This window comes from Sphaerodactylus townsendi, linkage group LG02 (genome assembly GCF_021028975.2).
Source record: "Sphaerodactylus townsendi isolate TG3544 linkage group LG02, MPM_Stown_v2.3, whole genome shotgun sequence".
Lineage (NCBI taxonomy): Eukaryota > Metazoa > Chordata > Lepidosauria > Squamata > Sphaerodactylidae > Sphaerodactylus > Sphaerodactylus townsendi.
The window spans coordinates 159,758,992-159,776,519 of record NC_059426.1 but is presented as its reverse complement, the minus strand read 5'-3'; the positions used below and the strand labels follow the sequence as shown (position 1 = coordinate 159,776,519).

The 17,528-nt window shown below is 44.6% G+C and overlaps 1 protein-coding gene across 9 annotated transcripts in view; it reads right to left on the bottom strand.

Annotated features, from left to right (window-relative positions):
- The window catches only part of EML1 (EMAP like 1), a 170,297-nt gene that overhangs the window by 50,610 nt on the left and 102,159 nt on the right, over positions 1 to 17,528 (bottom strand). For 5 of the 9 annotated variants that reach the window (XM_048485373.1, XM_048485365.1, XM_048485368.1 and 2 more), the window contains exons 2-4: positions 12,316 to 12,498; positions 3,808 to 3,940; positions 981 to 1,031 (exon numbers count right to left, since the gene is read on the bottom strand). In XM_048485373.1, the coding sequence (XP_048341330.1) occupies positions 981 to 1,031; positions 3,808 to 3,940; positions 12,316 to 12,498 (367 nt within the window). The remainder of the gene's footprint in view (positions 1 to 980; positions 1,032 to 3,807; positions 3,941 to 12,315; positions 12,499 to 17,528) is intronic. The other 4 variants (XM_048485369.1, XM_048485371.1, XM_048485374.1 and 1 more) reach the window with 2 other exon arrangements.

Sequence of the window (17,528 nt, the reverse complement as noted above, 5' to 3'; positions counted from 1 at the left end):
GTTAGTTTAGAAAAAAACAGTTGGCTCTCTCTTCCTCCGCCCCACCTGCTCGAGCAAGGGTCAGCCTGCTCTAGCTACCAGCAAGTCCCACACCCGCTGCTCTGTGCCTCTCTAGCATCTCTGCCTCCTCTGCGCCCCCCCCCCCTCGGGCAGCAGCCACCCGGAGCACAGGCACCAGGCTCGCCAGCCAAGTCTTCCCTGCTCACCGTGGTGCGCGCAGATCATGCTCAGTGGCCCAGGCCAGCCTAGATGTGTGTGTGTGTGTGTGGGGGGGTGATTTTCCACCTCCCACATGACAAACTCTGTGTGGGCATGCCCACAGAGAGGGCTCCGAGTGCCACCTCTGGCACCCGTGCCATAGGTTCGCCATCACTGTCATAGGCTAACTCAGAGACTGTATGTTTACTGTAAAGGGCCACCCAGCAAACTCACAGCAAAGTTTTGCATTTCAGCACTGTCTGAGGTAAAAAAAGTTCTTAATGAGTCTGTCAGAAAAAAAAGACAAGGGTTCAAAATAGATTTAGAACAAGATAAGGAAATATCTGATTAAATAATTAGAGTTCCTGGACCACTGAGAAATATCACTAAACATGACCCTTAGTTGTCTTCTGAAGTAAGTATTCTTAAGCACATACATATGCTTTCATTGCAAGCAGACTACACAGCAGAATATATGCAAAGGTTTAATGAAACCAATTAAGAAACCCTCACGAAGAAGTGGGAAATGTTAGTATGGAAAGAGAGGGAACAAAAGTTAATATTTCCTAACACTTGAAGCAAATTTGAGAGGGGAAGTTAGGAGAATTCGTTTCAGCTGAGGTTCTTTCCCCCTTTAATAACTACTACAATTATTCACAATAATGCAAGAGGCTGTTTTCATCATGAATTGCAAGACAGAAAGCAAGTGAGAGGGAGGGAGGGAAAGAGAGACCGAGAGACATGAATGTCATGACATTACAATACCAGAAAGAACCCCTCACCTTAGAGCAGATTTTTTCAGTTTGCATGCATTGAGAAGACTCACAGACCTGCTTATTCCATGAATGAGAAGTGCATAAACAAAGCAGAATAAAAGTGAAGGCAGTAAAATAAGAATGTAAGAACAAGGAACATTAACAAAAAGTTACAAATACAAGACATACAATTCCATGCAATCAACAGACAACCCCGCACGTTACGAGCATCTGGATGAAGGAACCCCAAAGTTTAATGGATTCCTTGATCAGCTATTTTGACCACTCAAGCTAACAGCTTATGTATGGCACATGGCACAAACACACCAAGAGTTTTAGGACATTTGCAAAGAACAAGCACATTCTCAGTCTGAAGTCTGAAGCTCTCTGTAGGCAGACATCTTAGGATGTTCTTGTTCTTAAAAACAAGAAATTCATGAATTTCCCATGGTCGGCAGGAAAAAAAAAGGTGGCATGTACATATTTCAATAAATAAATAAGAAATACGAAAAGCAAAACTGTAACCCACAGGAGAATGACCAAACACTCAATATTACAGCAGCGGGGCGGGGCGAGGGGGCAGGGAGGAGAAGATAAGAGCATGTTAGAGAGACACAAATAATGGAAGATGGTGCATAACCATTTGCAATGTCAGATATTTTTTAAAAAGTCTGTATAAGATAGGAAAGCAAGAAATGAAAACTGCTGAGTCATCCTATCTATTAATAGAATACAGGTAAGGGGAGGGGAGACCATTTGGAGGAACACGTTTCAGCAGTACAGAGGGACAGAGGAAAATTTGCTCGACCTTGAGTGAATACTTCTGCATGGTCAGCAGAGCCCATGCCAAAGGACAGCTGACACTGGTATATTCTAAAAATGTATGACGCCCCCCTTCCACTGTAGTAATGCGTGAGTGTGTGTGTGTATATAAGGTAGGCTGACCTTCAAAGGGTCACCAGTGTTCTGTTAATGTTCTCTCCCTCTTTTAACTTCTGCGGCCCTTATTACATCTATGGGCCTCCCTGTCTCCCTCTCGAGAGGGGCTTTCCAGATCGTCTGGACGCTCTATTTTGTACGCTGTGTTTTAAATGGTTTTAATTGTTTAATGTTTAGAGCCCTAGTTATATTGTATCTTGATTTAGATTTATGAGGGTGCTCTATTTGTTAAGTTATGTTATTTTGCTTATGTTGTACACCGCCCAGAGCCCTTTGGGGATGGGCGGTATAAAAATTTTAATAATAACAACAACAACAATGATGATGATGATGATGTGTCTTTTTTAGACGTATAGATTAGTGCACATTCACTGGTAGAATTTTACCTCTTATGAACACATAAATAAATGGTTCATGCTTTTAATACTGCCTTGATGCTGGGGGAGGAGAAACAGAAACTTTAGATCATGTCCTTTTTTTAGATGAAGTTTTTATAACACTGCTCGGACCAAGGTTTTGGGACCCTTACTGAACAAAAGTAATGGGAAGATCGGGAGTCCCACCTTTGTAAAATGTAGCAAAGGAAAGCAAATGCTGGTGTTACATAGCTGCACTTTAATATCATTCATCTATCTTTATGATAGTTTAGTTTAGTGTAGAAGTCTCCATCGAAATTTGATGCTGTTATCAGGTTAGCTAGTCTATGAGGTTTGGCTTAGTTGTAATAGTTTAGTATTTAGGTCTTAGGGTTTAATGCTGTTGAAGGTGTCAGGATGTTGTGGCACTTGGTGTTATGCTATCATGTTATGCATTGTATTATGTGTTATGCTATTACAAAATGTTATGAAGTGTTATGATGGTTATGTTATGAATTGTTGACCTGTGATAGGAATATTTAGTATTACTGTGTATTAAGTATTATTGAATTGCTGTTGGTCTATGTTAGGGTTTATTGTAAATGATGTTGTTATGCTCATTATACTGGCTTGTTGTTTATCCATGGTTCTTGCTAGTCCTACTGTATTAATGTATTGCTGTTTATTAATGTTTTGTACACCGCCCTGAGGGGAGGGCGGTATATAAATTAAATTTCAAATCAAATCAAATAAAAAAATGATGCCTGTTGGTATGATAAAGAAACAAAGGTCTTGGTTTTAGACCATGTCACAAATTCCTGAAGGGCCAAACTGCACATTCATGTTTTTAGAAAGTTGGGTCTGGGTTCCCTGGAACAAACTCAGGTTTCCCTACAGCAGCTGTGGGGAATGGCTTTTAAACAATAAAGGAAGTTCAGTGGGGCCTGGAATCCCACCATGGCGGGGAAGAAGGCCTCCTGCCTTTCCCCAGAGCTGTTTTCCCATGTGGAACCAGTGCCAAGGCAGAGTTGTTTTACTCCTTTTTGCTGCTCCACATGGAGTAGTCTATGCATGTGGAACAGCAAAAGTAGGCAAATAAGTTCCCCTCAGTGCAATTTCTTCACGGGAAAACTGGTTGGGGAATGCAGGGCCCCCTTCTACCCCCATACCAGTGTACCAAGCCTGCTTGGCCTCTCCTTTATTTATAAAAAGCCGTTCTCTACCATTGCTGTGTGACTGCAGAGAACTGGGATCTGGGTTCCTTAAACCCAACTTGTTAAAAACCCAAGTGTGTAGCTTCACACGATTTCATATGCTTAACCTCAAACTACAAAGAAAATAACCACCTAATTATGCGATCCCTTAGAATTATAATTTCTTGCGACAACGTTGACCCTAATTATTCCAGCATGAGTAACACTGAAGATATTTTCCATAAGGTTCCAAGGTTTACTTATCTAGATATTTATCTTGAATGTATCACCTTGGAAGCTTAAAAAATAACAGTCTGAGAAACAAAAAAAAAAGGCAATATTACACACATGGCAAAAATGTAATACCTTTTGGAGGCTGGCGATACAATCTCTTTCCTGGTTCCTGATGGGGAAGGCAGAGAGCCACTAGGTTTCTTTGGTAGAACAGTTCCGTTATTAACAGTAGTCTTCAAAGGCAGTGTTTGTACTAAGGGTCTTGCTGTAAAACAAAAAGGCAGCAAAATAGGAACCCATCCTTACACACCTCACACATAACTGCTGATAGCAAGAATTGAACGTAGTCTGTAATTATTTTCTGTTTATATTTTCAAACCATAATACATAAGGGCTTAATTGACTCTAACCATCGATGCAAAGATTAGTAAAAGGCAATATTTAAAGAAGCAATCCCTGATTTCTCCATATACAGAGGTGGGCCGTCAAATCAAGAATTGTTGGGCCCACAGCAATGCCTTAGCCCCTCTGCTACACAACAGGCAGGGCTCACCCTGGCCCCACCCCACCCTGGCCCCCTCCTGGCTGCCAGCTCCGAGCTGACAGCTGGCAGCCACTTCTGCCCTCTCCTCTTGGGAGGACAGAAGCAACTGGAAGGCTCCATGCTGGGGTCTCTGCTTTTATAAGCTTGGGGGTAGCACCCAATGACGACATGGGCAGGGCCGAGGACGCCAGAAGATGACAAGACAACATCTTCTGGGTCACGTGGGGGGGGGGGGATTTTGCACCCCACCATGTGACCAGATCACAGGGACAGAGGGTACCTCCTGTCCCTAGGCAAATACGCCACTGTTGAATTGTGCCTGGAAACAACTTGGAAGCCAGTGTAGCTGGGTGAAGAGTGAAGTGATAAGGTCAGCTGAGGTTTCTGAACACTTCTCAAGGGCATTCCCATGCCAAGGGCAGTACACTAATCTAATCTAGATGTAACCAAGGCTTGTACCACAAATGCCCAGAAAAGGCTACAGCTAGCTAATCAAAGAAGGAAAAAGGCACACCTGGCCACAAGATCAAGTAGTAGGCCTGGATCCAAAAGCACCTTTAAACTATGGACCAGTTTCTTCGAGGGGAGTACATCCAGAACAGGTGATATCCTATCCCAGGTCAGACATTCTGCTCAGCAGTAGAACTTTTGTCATTGGGATTAGGCTTTAGTTTATTAGTTTGCATTCACTTCAAAACTGCCTGCAAGCATCAGTTCAGGGTTTCTACAACCTTCTTGGGATCAGCCAGAAGCGCAAGATAGAGCTGAGTGTCATCTGCATATTGGTGACAACCCAGCCCAAATCTTTGAATGACTTCACCCAGCAGTTTCATGAAGAAGTGAAACAGTATAAGGGACAAGAAGGAACCTTGTGGGACCCCACATGCCAAAGGGATATAGAGCTGTCCCCCAGAACCATCTTCTGAAATCTACCCTCCAGGTAGGCCTGGAACCATAGCAGAACAGCACCTCTCAGCCTGCAAGATAATCTAGAAGGATGCTATGACCAGTGGTATCAAAAGCCACCAAGAGGTCTAGGAAAATTAACAGAATTGCAGTCCCCCTGTCCATTTCCCAATACTGGTCATCTACCAGGGCAACTGAGGATGTTTCAATCCCATAATCAGGCTTGAAACCAAACTGTTTGCTTCATCCATGAACTACTGAAGTTGTCACCTATTCAATTACCTGGCTCAAGAATGGAACATCTGACACTAGTCAACAGTTACTGAAATCTCCTGGATCCAGGACAGGCTTCTTTGGCAGCGGCTGCGCCACAGGCTGTTTCAAGGATGAGGTGAACACCTCTTTTCAAAGAGCCATTATGTACTCAGTCAGTCAGTCAGTCAGTTATAGAGGGCCAGAATCAGTTATAGAGGGCCAGAGTCAAGGCCTTCCCCTGATGTTGCCTCCTGGTGCGGAAATTCAGAGGTTTCCTGCCTCTGAACATGGAGTCACCATGGCTAGTACCATATAAATCTAACTAATCACTTTTTAAAACCATCAATGTCAACTAACCCATAGGTTTTTGGAGGTTGTCTGTCACTACTATCAGCTACAAGGAAAAGGGGTTTAAAAACACCTCAAATTACACAAATGCAAGTGATTTTCAAAAATCAGAAAGAAAATCATGTATCCATGCAGGGGCATGCCGCCCACAGGGACCGGGGGGGGGGGGTATCAAATGACCCTGGGTGCAACTGCGGGAGGTGCTGTAAAATCACCCCCCCCCCGCCAACCCGTCTGGGAAGAACTGGGTTGGCGTGGGGAAGGCACTTAAAGACAGAGCCAGTCTGCTGCCAGGAGCAGGCCCTCGGGGGCGGCTCAGACAGGCATGTTGCCTCCTGGGCTGCCCATCATGGCGCCCTGCTACTCCCGCCTCCCTGCAGGCTGCTCTGCCACCCTTGCCTCCCTGCAGGAGGGCAGGAAGCGGCCTGCAGGGAGGCTGGGGAGTGGCTTGGATGGGTACTGCCCAGGAGCCCGCCTGCCGCTGTGGTGCCCATTCAAGTCGCCCTCAAGCACAGGGGGGCATGGGGTGGGCGCCCTGAGCAGGTGTTGTCCCCAGGCGTCATTTCCTCCCAATACGCCTCTGTATCCTTGTGACACCATAACTACAAGGCTTACAGTGAAATTCTAAATGAAGTTACCCCCTCCTAAATCCACTGCAATCCATGAGTTTAGAAGGGTATACATTCTACTCAGGACTATGCTGCTGAACAGCAAATAGTAATAAGCCATTCACAGGAAGAAAAGAATTTTTTAAAAAAAGCTTTGTCATTCCCACTGACAGACCCGATTGAGGTTATCAACCAAGAATGAGTAATATTGTTGAAATTCTTCAGTGCTTTCATAGTCTGCTGATACCGAATTTTTGTTGCTAAGGTGAATGTAAAACTTAATGTTAATAACCACCGAAGCAAACCCAAACATGTCACCGATTACTGCCGAAAGCAACAGCTCAGATAAATCACACTTTTTGGCGGTTGTCAGATTTACATTTTGGAAGGGTGGGTGGGAGGGGCTGTTTGAGGGGACTTCGCTGTGGCAGCAGCATAAACATGTCTATGAAGCTCAGAAAAAGTGATAACTGCAAGAGGAGGCCCCAGAAAAGGGAAGGCATGTTATGAAGCTGAAATGAACACTTTTTATAAGCCTAACTGCGATCTTAGATACATGGATCTTAGATACAGTAAATTGCCGGGAGGTGACTCTGAACAAAGTGCACTGACATATAACATATTTGAAAATTCAACCAGTTTCACAAACACACGGTCACAGGGAGGAAGATCAAACAATTGCCTTGCTAAGTAGGCTGTACTGCTCATGAAAACTACAAAGAAAGGAGAACTTCATTCATGGGCCAACAACTTGGTTTTACAAACTACTAACTCTAACCAGAGGCGTAGTGGACCAGAGTGCGCCCAGTGTGCACTCTGTTTTCCGCCCCGCCCTCCTCCGCAGTGCCCTGCCCCCCGCCCCCCGTTACCTTAGTGCAGGCTGGAGAAGCGGCCTGTTCCCTTCAGGCTGAAAATGGCCTGGTGGGAACTACACTTCCCATGCGACCCTGGGGCTCGCAAGGTCTCCTGAGAAGTGTAGTTCCTACCATGCCGTTTTCAGCATGAAGGGAACAGGCCACTTCTCCAGCCTGCACTATTTCACAAAGGTACATCTGGGGGGGGGGCGCTGCGAAGGGGCAGAACCCCCCCCCCAGGTGCAACGCGCATCCTCTGGCCCCCTGGTTGCTCCGTCTGACTCTAACTCTTGACTTCTCTACATCCTTGCTCACCTTGAAAAAGTTGATGGGAAACAAAATTAAAAGCACCCATTTCCACCATTCTTAGTAAGAATAAATAATGTCTCAATATTCTGTATTATAGGATGTACAAGAACTTCAAAAGGAGGAGAAAGTGCTTTTGAGTCACAACCAACTCATTGTCACCACATCTACAGGGCTCGGGCAAGAGGTGGTTTGCTGTTACCTTTTTCCAAATAGTAAGCCCAGCCTTCCTTGGTGGTCTCCCATCCAAATACTAACTGTGACTGATCATGCTTAGCTTCCAAGCTATTATGAGATTAAGTAAAGTTGTCATCACAAATAGCAATTGCTGTTCTGGAAAAAGTTTTGGCCTCTGCTATTACTCCTATAGAACATAAGAACATACGAAAGAGATTGCTGGATCAAACCACAGTCCATCTAGTCCAGCACTCTGCTACTCACAATGGCCCACCAGATGCCTTTGGGAGCTCACATGCAGGATGTGAAAGCAATGGCCTTCTGCTGCTGCTCCTGGGCACCTAGTCTGCTAAGGCATTTGCAATCTCAGATCTATAGCCAATCTATACTACCACATCTGGATATATCCTTCAAACAGAACTTGGAGCCAGGTATCAGTACTCTTGAAAACATGAGAAATGTTGGTGTACAGTGAAAATTGATATAAAGCTTATGTGTTAAACAGCAGGGTTTGCCTGCAGCCCACCTTAAAGGAGTTACTAAAATATTCCAGTATTCAAAAGTCAATCAATCAACTTATTTCTCAATGAACTGCAAATATTCCGTGTGTGTGTGTGTGTGTGTGTGTGTGTGTGTGTGTGTGTGTGTGTGTATCTAAGTAAAGTGGCATCAAGTTGCAGCTGATTATGACGATCTCGTAGGATGCTTAAGGCAAGAGACAAACAGAGGTGGACTGCCATTGTCTTCCCCTGCATAGTGACCCTAGTATTCCTTGGTGGTCTCTTATCCAAGTACTACCCAGGACTGATCCTGTTTAGCTTCTGAGAAGACCCCACTGTAAATAAGAATACTGAGAACATGAATTGAATACATGAGGATGTCAGAGTTGTCATGTTGGATCAGACCAATGGTCCAGGCTAGCCTGCATCCTTTTTCCACCAGCAGCCAATCACATGCCACAGGGAAGCCCACAAGCATGGCTTCCTTAGCCATAACACACACACTCTCTCTCTCACTTGCTCACAAGTCCCTAGCATCAGACAATCAGTACCCTTCGACTACCACGGCCAGCGACATACCTATCCTCCACATTTACTAGATGGCATTTGAAAGGCCTACTACTAAAAGCACATTAAAATTTAAAACTGTTTCACAATTTACTTGTAATTTGATTTTCAGAAGTTAAATCCCAATGCACTTGAAACGTCTTGCTTTCACTGTCTCGGAAAGAGCCATCATAACTTTATATAACAATAAAAACGCAGACACATATAAAGCGGTAATAGAATCAAAGATCACATGCTGAATTAATTCTCCCTTCAACTAAAAACACTCGTATGGAACCATATCTAATGTTGGCTGCACATAAAACAAAAGCTGCCTGTCTGCTGTGAAATGCATCCAGCAAAATAGCTAATTTTGGAAGGTGTTATCTCTGGTTTATAAGCAAGCTAAGCAGTGGAATTCTCAGCTTCTGGTGGCACGGGCAGAAGAATGATAATGTGGTAAATGCAGGTGGAAATCAAGCGTAAATAGCCTATCTACGTATGAAATGTTCAAAAAGAGCGCTCCATTCCCCATGCAGTGAATCATCTGGTATTTTAGGACATGGGAAGGGGTCAGTAAAGAGGCCCGAAGAAGAAGAAGAAGAAGAAGAAGAAGAAGAAGAAGAAGAAGAAGAAGAAGAAGAAGAAGAAGAAGAAGAAGAAGAAGAAGAAGAAGAAGAAGAAGAAGAAGAAGAAGAAAAAGAAGAAGAAAAAGAAGAAGAAGCAGCAGCAGAAGAAGGAGAAGGAGAAGAAGCAGAAGGAGAAGAAGAAGAAGAAGAAGAAGAAGAAGAAGAAGAAGAAGAAGAAGGAGAAGGAGGAGGAGGAGGAGGAGGAGGAGGAGGAGGAGGAGGAGGAGGAGGAGGAGGAGGAGGAGGAGGAGGAGGAGGAGGAGGAGGAGGAGGAGGAAGTGGTGGTGGTGGAGGAGGAGGAGGAGGAGGAGGAGGAGGAGGAGAATTTGGATTTATAGCCCCCTTTCTCTCCTGTAAGGAGATTCAAAGGGGCTTACAATCTCCTTTCCCTTCCCGCCCCGCCCCCCCACAACAAACACCCTGTGAAGTGGGTGGGGCTGAGGGAGCTCCAAAGAACTGTGAATAGCCCAAGGTCACCCAGGTGGCAAGTGCTGCAATGCACAAGCTAATCTGGTTCACCAGATAAGCCTCCACAGCTCAAGTGGCACAGTGGGGAATCAAACCCAGTTCTCCACCTGAGAGTGCACCTGCTGTTAAGAACATAAGAACTAGACCAGAGTCCATCTAGTCCAGCACTCTGCTACTCGCAGTGGCCCACCAGGTGCCTTTGGGAGCTCACGTGCAGAATGTGAAAGCAATGGCCTGCTGCTGCTCCTGCTGCTGTTAACCACTACACCACACTGGCTCTCTCAAAGTAGCTTACAACATCAGTAAATACCACAGAAAAAAAACCCACAGACTTCAGATAAAACAAACAGAAAGTACCTAACTATAACTTGGGCTGATCTTGAGTTTTACGGTCTCGGGAATGCAAGGGCATGAGCCACAGGCTAAGAGGCAAGGACTAGGAACCCCTTGGCTCTTGTCTTCATATTGCACCTCTGGCCATGCCCAAGTTCACACCTGGAAACAGGAAGAATAAGCAAGGAGCACAGTTTAGGTGCCACAGCTGGCAACAAGAATGTTCCTCCTGCTCTACACACAAACACATACCAGAAAATAAATCAATATTTAAACCTAAGTTAACTACCACCAGCAAATTAAGGTACAGAGAGGAGGAACAGTAGGTAATAACGGCTCTGCCCACAATGAGAACAGTCTCTCTCCCCAAGGAGGCCAGTCAGTCAGTCCTTCCTTCCCTAAAACAGCTCTGCTTTTATCTTCCAGGGCCTGGAAGACAGGGGCAGGGGAGGCAGGAGCAGCTCTGCCCTCAATGGCAACAGTGTCCCTCATCTCTATAACTTAAGGTAGGCTGAACAGGTTGAATCCAAAAACAAAACAAAACAGAAAAGCAAAGCCAAAATCCATGCCATGCTTTTTTGCTAGGGCCAACCAAAATGACCTTTATTTAAACCAAATAAAAACAAGGGTCTAAACAGAAATTACTAAAATATTTCGACTACAACTGCACATTCTAGACAAAAAAAAATTCACTTTTCAAGCTTTTCAGACTCTGGACCATGTAAAAGACAGATTAGTTTACTCAGACAAATGCACTTTGTCAGCATCTCCAGCCGCTCCTCCTCCTTTGAGATCATACTTTTCTTCCAATGCGGAGCAAGTATTAACCTTGCCAGTGTTACCGCATTAAGCAAAAATTCATGGACTTCTTCAGAAAGAAATCCACACAATTCAATAAACTCATTTTAAAAACTTTTTTTATTGTTATCCCTAACATTGTGCAAGCTTTTTGAGTTCACCAGGCCAGCTGTTTAAATTAAAAAAATGTTTCGAGAAAAGGTTAAAGAAAAAAAGCAGATTTTTCAGCTCTTGCTCTGAAGACCACATCTTGCCAGCATTTGATGTGAGGCGCTGTGCGGTTTTCTGAATTGCTGCTGGGGTTAGATTACAGTGCTTGCATTCTGGGAAGAACAAGTAAACAACAACAACAACAGAGAGAGTCCTCTCGTTGGTACAATAAAGACCAGAAAAATCCCTGTTGAAGTCATCCTCAGATGTAGGAACTGCTGTCGTCGTACCTGATCCAGATCCTCGACCGACTGCTCCAGGGAACTGGAGCTATTGTGCTAATGTGACATTCAATGTTCAAGTTTGGGTTGCGTTTCTGTTTCTGTTCAGATCCAAAAAGTTTAACCTTGAAAGAAATGCTTTTGAGATGGTGGTTGCATATTGAGAAAAAAAATCTTCTCCTTGGGTTTTTCATGGGAGTCTCTGAATATGCTTACTGCCACAGAGATCTATCACCGTCTAAAGACCAGACTATATGATCTGGAATATCGATTTCTTTTGAGCACAGCGCAAAGCTCTCGCTCCCCGCTATACCTCGGGATCATTCCACAGAAAACAAGCCTAGCTGTATACTTGGAACAACTAGTTGATTACTAGATGGGTCATAACCAGAGCATGATGCAACTCCTTTCCCTCAGCCTACCTCCAAGGGCGCTTTCTCAATATTCCACACAACGAACGTCGCTGCCGGTACTGTCCCTATACATCGGACTCAATCTCTCATATTTTGCTGTATTGTTCAAAGTATAACAACTTTAGAATTGATTTGTGGGCACTGTTACCAACAGGATTCATGCTATTCTCCGATAAAAGAAAAATCTTTAAGCTCCTGAGCAATTCCAATGTAGACATTTCGGAAGCAGTTGCCATATTTTAAAGGCGTGTTTTACAATGTAACAATGAGTGATTTTTTAATGTATCTGGAAATATTTTCTTGATTATATTTATTTATTTATTTATTTATTTATTCATTCATTCATTCATTCATTCATTCATTCATTCATTCATTCATTCATACTTTGGGCTTCTATACCGCCCCGTCCCTGAAGGGCTCTGGGTAATGCTTTATTATGCCTAATAAAGGTTCTGGACCGGACTGGACATTCAATGGCAATCAGCACCTGACACATTTGAGTGGGTGTATCTGAAAACGGATACCTTTGGTTGGTCCTTTCTTGTTCTGCATGGCCTGTTGCTCCTCAGTGATGTTCAAGCGCCTCACCACGTCCGCCAGAGCTGACTTGAGCAGCTGAATGTCGTCTTCTTGCAGCTGGACCCGCTGCTCCAGCGAAGCAATGCGGTCTGTCACTTCCATGCTGCTCGCTGCAGAAGCACTGTCATCTGGTTTGTTTTGAAAGACACAATTGTAGAGTGTGAATAGGCAGAAGGGCTTTTCTCTCGCGCTATGATCAATTTTAGGATCCGAGATTTAGAACACTGGGAGAACTGGGCCCAACAAACAAAACAAAACAAAACAAAACTGGACCTTCCTAAAGTAATGAGTGGAATGCCCTGACCTGGATGGTTCAGGCCAGTCCAATCTCGTCAGCTCTCAGAAGTTAAGCAAGGTTGGCCCTGGTTAGTATTTTGGTGGGAGGACACCAAGGAAATCTAGGGTTGCTACATAGATGCAGGCAATGACAAACCACCTCTGCTTATCTCTTGCCTTGAAAACCCTATAGAATAGCCACTGGGCCACCATAAACCATTGGGACCAGCATTTTCAACACCATAGAGCTTTTTAAAATTGAGTATTCTACAGGAACACATGAAGCTGAATCAGGATTTTGGTCCTTAAAGATCAGTACTGTCTACTCATATTAATAGCAGATCTCCCGTATCTTAGGTAGAGGGCTTTCACGTCACTTACTGCCTGATTCCAATAACCGGAGACACTTGGAATTGAACCTGGGACCTCCTGCTTACCAAGGAGATGCTCCACAACTGAGCCACAGCCCCTTGGCCACTCTTTCCAGGAGAGCTAAAAGGAAGCATTACTATATTATTTTGTCCATGAGCTTTCTTCATTTTTCTAGCCAATGTCAGGAATAGAAGTCATCCAGAAGGCAAACTTGCTTCCAGCACTCCCTTTTCTGACAACCCACTCTCTCTTTCCCCAAGGCCTGAACACAAGAACCAATCCTCTGCTAGGCAGCTGCCTTTTTTAGAAGCAGTGGCTATAGTACAAGCTTGGCACGTAGAGGATTCCTTGCTCAAGGGATCACAAGCAGAAGTCAGCTGAAAACAGTGTCTCCTATCTTATACTCAGGAAAACTGCTACTAATCACAGTGGGTTCAATGGACTGATGGTCTGGTCTGGTAGAAAACAGCTTTCTACGTTCACTTAGGTTAGGGGTGTCCAACTCTGGCGCTTCAGATGTTCATGGACTACAATTCCCATCAGCCCCTGCTGGCATGGCCAATTGACATGGGGTGGATGGGAACTGTAGGCCATGAACATCTGAAGCACCAGAGTTGGACACCCCTGACTTAGGTATTGTAATAATAATAAAGGTTGGTCTCCAAAGAAATATGAACACTTTCTATCAGTACTGCCAACATAATTTATTTACAATCAAGTATAGCAAAAATCTAAAGCAATAGTCTTTTTAAAGAGCTGGCGCCCACAGAAATGGCAAACTGGCCATGTTGAAATTGAGCAAATTAAACATTTCAAATATCTGGGTATCACATTTCAGTATAATTTTAAACGGTCGACTCATCAACTGTGGTCAATTAACTTCGCCAAATGTATGTCTGCTCAAATAAAACAATTTTATTTTCAAAGAGGCAACAAGTATGTACTAGCTGCAACCAGAATCTTGAACTCCAAGATTTCCCCCAAAATTTTATATGGCATGCCTATCTAGATCTATGTAATGTTGAGTGAGAGCAAGATTCTTTTTTCTGCCAACTACAAAGAGTCACTAACTGCGTAGCCTACACAACTGTTTGTACTGAAATAGGCAAACAGCTCATGGAGACAAAGGTCTGGATATCCACATTCAAGTACTAGCTTAAAATACATTTCAGAACTGAACCGGATGGTTTACTATCTTATTTGAAAAGTGACTCGTACATCTCCACTTGGTCTACTGCAATTGTCCATCAACTGAGCCAAACTGGAATAGCAACTGATTTTGAGAAAGCACATGTCCTTAGCACTATTAAATAGAGACTTTCATATCATGAGTGCCAAAGGCTTCTTCCATTCCAACTATATATATATATGCTCACCTGCAAGGCTCAGCCTACAAACATACTATGAGACAATGGTCCAATATTTCACTAATTGGAAAAAATCCCTTTCCAACGCAGAGCATTCACGCTGGTGTGAATGGGCCTTTCCCCACTTACCTTAAGCCCCGCGCTACTCGAGGAGAGTAGCGCGGGGTCCCTCGGCACTCCCCAGTGAGAGGGGCGGCGACAGCACAGCCGCCCTGAAGCTGCTGCTGTCGCGCCCCTCAGCGCGCAGCATCCCAGGCGCTCTTCTTAACGGCGCCTTTTGATGGCCCCGCGCAGAGCGCGGGGTCGTGGGGACGGCCGGGCGCACGCCTGGGATGCTGCGCGCTGAGAGCAGCGCGCAGCATAGAGGGGGACGACGAGAGTGGGGAAAGGCCCAATGAATGCCTTTCCTTCAAGTGTGACTTCCCCCTATCAGGAGAAGCTATGTATACGCAGGGCCAGTCTGAAGGATCCAATTCAGCATATAATCCTGGACTGATTTACATGATGATCCTCGGCAAAATATATTCTCTGCTTTAATTCAGTTAAAAGCTCTCACAAGTCAAATAATTCCATTTTTACTGAATGATCATGATCCAAAGTTGCAGCTGTTGTTGCAAGGTTTCTGGTAGAACCTCTGAAAGAGAAGGCTCTCCAGTCACCCCTTCCCATTGAAATATGTAATTCAATACAACCAACAACATATAACCTTAGTTTTTATTACCGTATATACTCGTGTATAAGCCAACCCGTGTATAAGCCGAGGCACCTAAATTTACTACCAAAACCTGGGAAAACTTATTGACTCGCGTACAAGCCGAGAGTGGGAAGCCGGGAGGCAGAGGGAGTTCCTTATTTGGGCAGTGACTCCCCCTGATGTCACTGCCCAAATAAGGAGCTCCCTCTGCCTCCCGGTTTGAGGAAGCCCAGCCAGCCACCCTCCGAGGAGGGCAGCAACAAGCGGCTTGTGCAGCCGCAGGGAGGTCGTCCCGGGCCACACCCCCAGCCTCGGCAGAGGCTTGAAGAGCCGGCTGGTAAGCGGTGAGTTGTGTATAAGCCGAGAAGACATTTTTCAGCCTTAAAACAGGGCTGAAAAACTCAGCTTATACACGAGTATATACGGTATTAACGTTCATTATCTGACTGGAGTTTGATATGCTACAACTTAGATGCCAACAAAGATTATTATTATTATCACTGTTGTTGTTATTAAGCAGTACCAAGTCGCAGCTGACTTATGGCAACCCCTCAAGGGATTTTCAAGGCAAGAGACAAGCAAAGGTGGTTTGCCGCTGCCTGGCCTATGCATGCTAACCCTGGACTTCCTTGGTGGCTTCCCATCCAAGTGCTAACCAGAGCTGGCTTTGGAGATCTGATGAAATCAGGCTAGCCTGGGCTATTCAGGCTGCTTTCACATACCTGCCCCACCATGCATGACATGGCAAAATGGAAGTGATGCTGTTGTAGAAGGAGAATCTTCTCACCCCTTACCTCTATCACCCAATGCCTCTACTGGAAGACCCTTACACTTTCGCCTGGAGAAAGAGCAGGAGGGAAGGCAAGAAATTCTGGGCAGGAAGGCTCCACTGGATTCAAGTCATAATTAATTATTAGGATCTTACAGGGAAGAAGGAATCTATTTATCGAAATGGTATTTGGGAAAAACTGGACAGCCCAAGCGAATTGCTTTTGTGAAAGCGTTATTGCGCTCTGCTGCAGCTACTTGTAGAGATACAAGGTATTAATCCTAAAATTCAGATTAGCAGGCACCTTGGCAGCTGTACGTCTGCAGCACAGATGCAAGGTCCGTGCCATTCGAATAATTTTGTCCTTCAGCTCAGTTGGAAGTAATGCGAATTAGCATATTGGACAGACAACCCCACGAAAGGTTTGATGTAAAGCATCATTAAAACAAATCCAGCTTCACAAGTGCTCTGTTGATTTTGATAGGGCTTTACATGGTTCTATCTTAAGGTTCTGAATGTTTCTAAAACTACATTGGCATCAACCCCTTCTTGGCACAGGGACAAAACCCTCACTTTATCATTTCACCCTTATCACATCACTGCAACAAAAACTCCTCATAGAACAACTTGTTTCTTTTGGTCCGCTGGGGATATGACACTTAATCTTCACTTGAATCTCCAGACGGAGGAGGAGGGGCGGGGGAGGAAGAAGAAGAAGAGGAGGAGGAGTTTGGATTTATATCCCCCCTTTCTCTCCTGTAAGGTGATTCAAAGGGGCTTTACAATCTCCTTTCCCTTCCCGTCCCACCCCTCCACAACAAACACCCTGTGAGGTGGGTGGGGCTGTGAGCTCCAAAGAAATGTGACTAGCCCAAGGTCATCCAGCTGGCATGTATTGGAGTGCACAAGCTAATCTGGTTCACCAGATGAGCCTCCACAGCTCAAATGGTAGAGCAGGAAATCAAACCCAGTTCTCCAGATTAGAGTGCACCTGCTCTTATCCACTACACCACGCTGGCTCTCAACCCTGATTTAAATCAAATAACCCTGATTTAAAGTAGCCAAAATACCAAAAGTCCGTTAATGGCTGAGAAACTATATAAATAATAATGGGGAAGAGAGAATATTTGATAAAGTTGTAATCATGATGCAGTCCACTTAAAAGTGAGAACTCTGATATAACGACCATTTCTGTCACTCATGATTACAACAATTAGAGGGTTACAGATCTGTGTCAGAAAAAGTGAAGGGACAAAATCGGGGAAATATATAGTTTGTCGTCCCGATCTCATACTGCCACCCATGCCTTAAAAATCAGTACGCCACTGCTCTTTGTCCCCTTATAATGTATATCTGAAAAAGCGATTTTTGTTCCAGAAATTATGCAGAAGAATCCTTCAGGGTTCCTTCCGCCTACCTCCCCGGGGCCCCTGGCTGAATTGGAACACTGATACCTGTTCCACCTCAGCAACTTAAATTGCCTCTTGCCAAGAAAAGGGGCGGAGACACTTTTTTTGCAGGGATTTCCCTCCTACCAGATAAGCCCGTTCCAGAAGGTGGTGTTGGGGTGTTTTTCCAGTCCTGAGAATTAAACTGTGGGGTGTTCAGCTAGATTCTATCTCACCCGCCCCCCAAGTGCTGTTCAACACCTACATAAAGTCCCTGGGAGAAGCCTTTCCA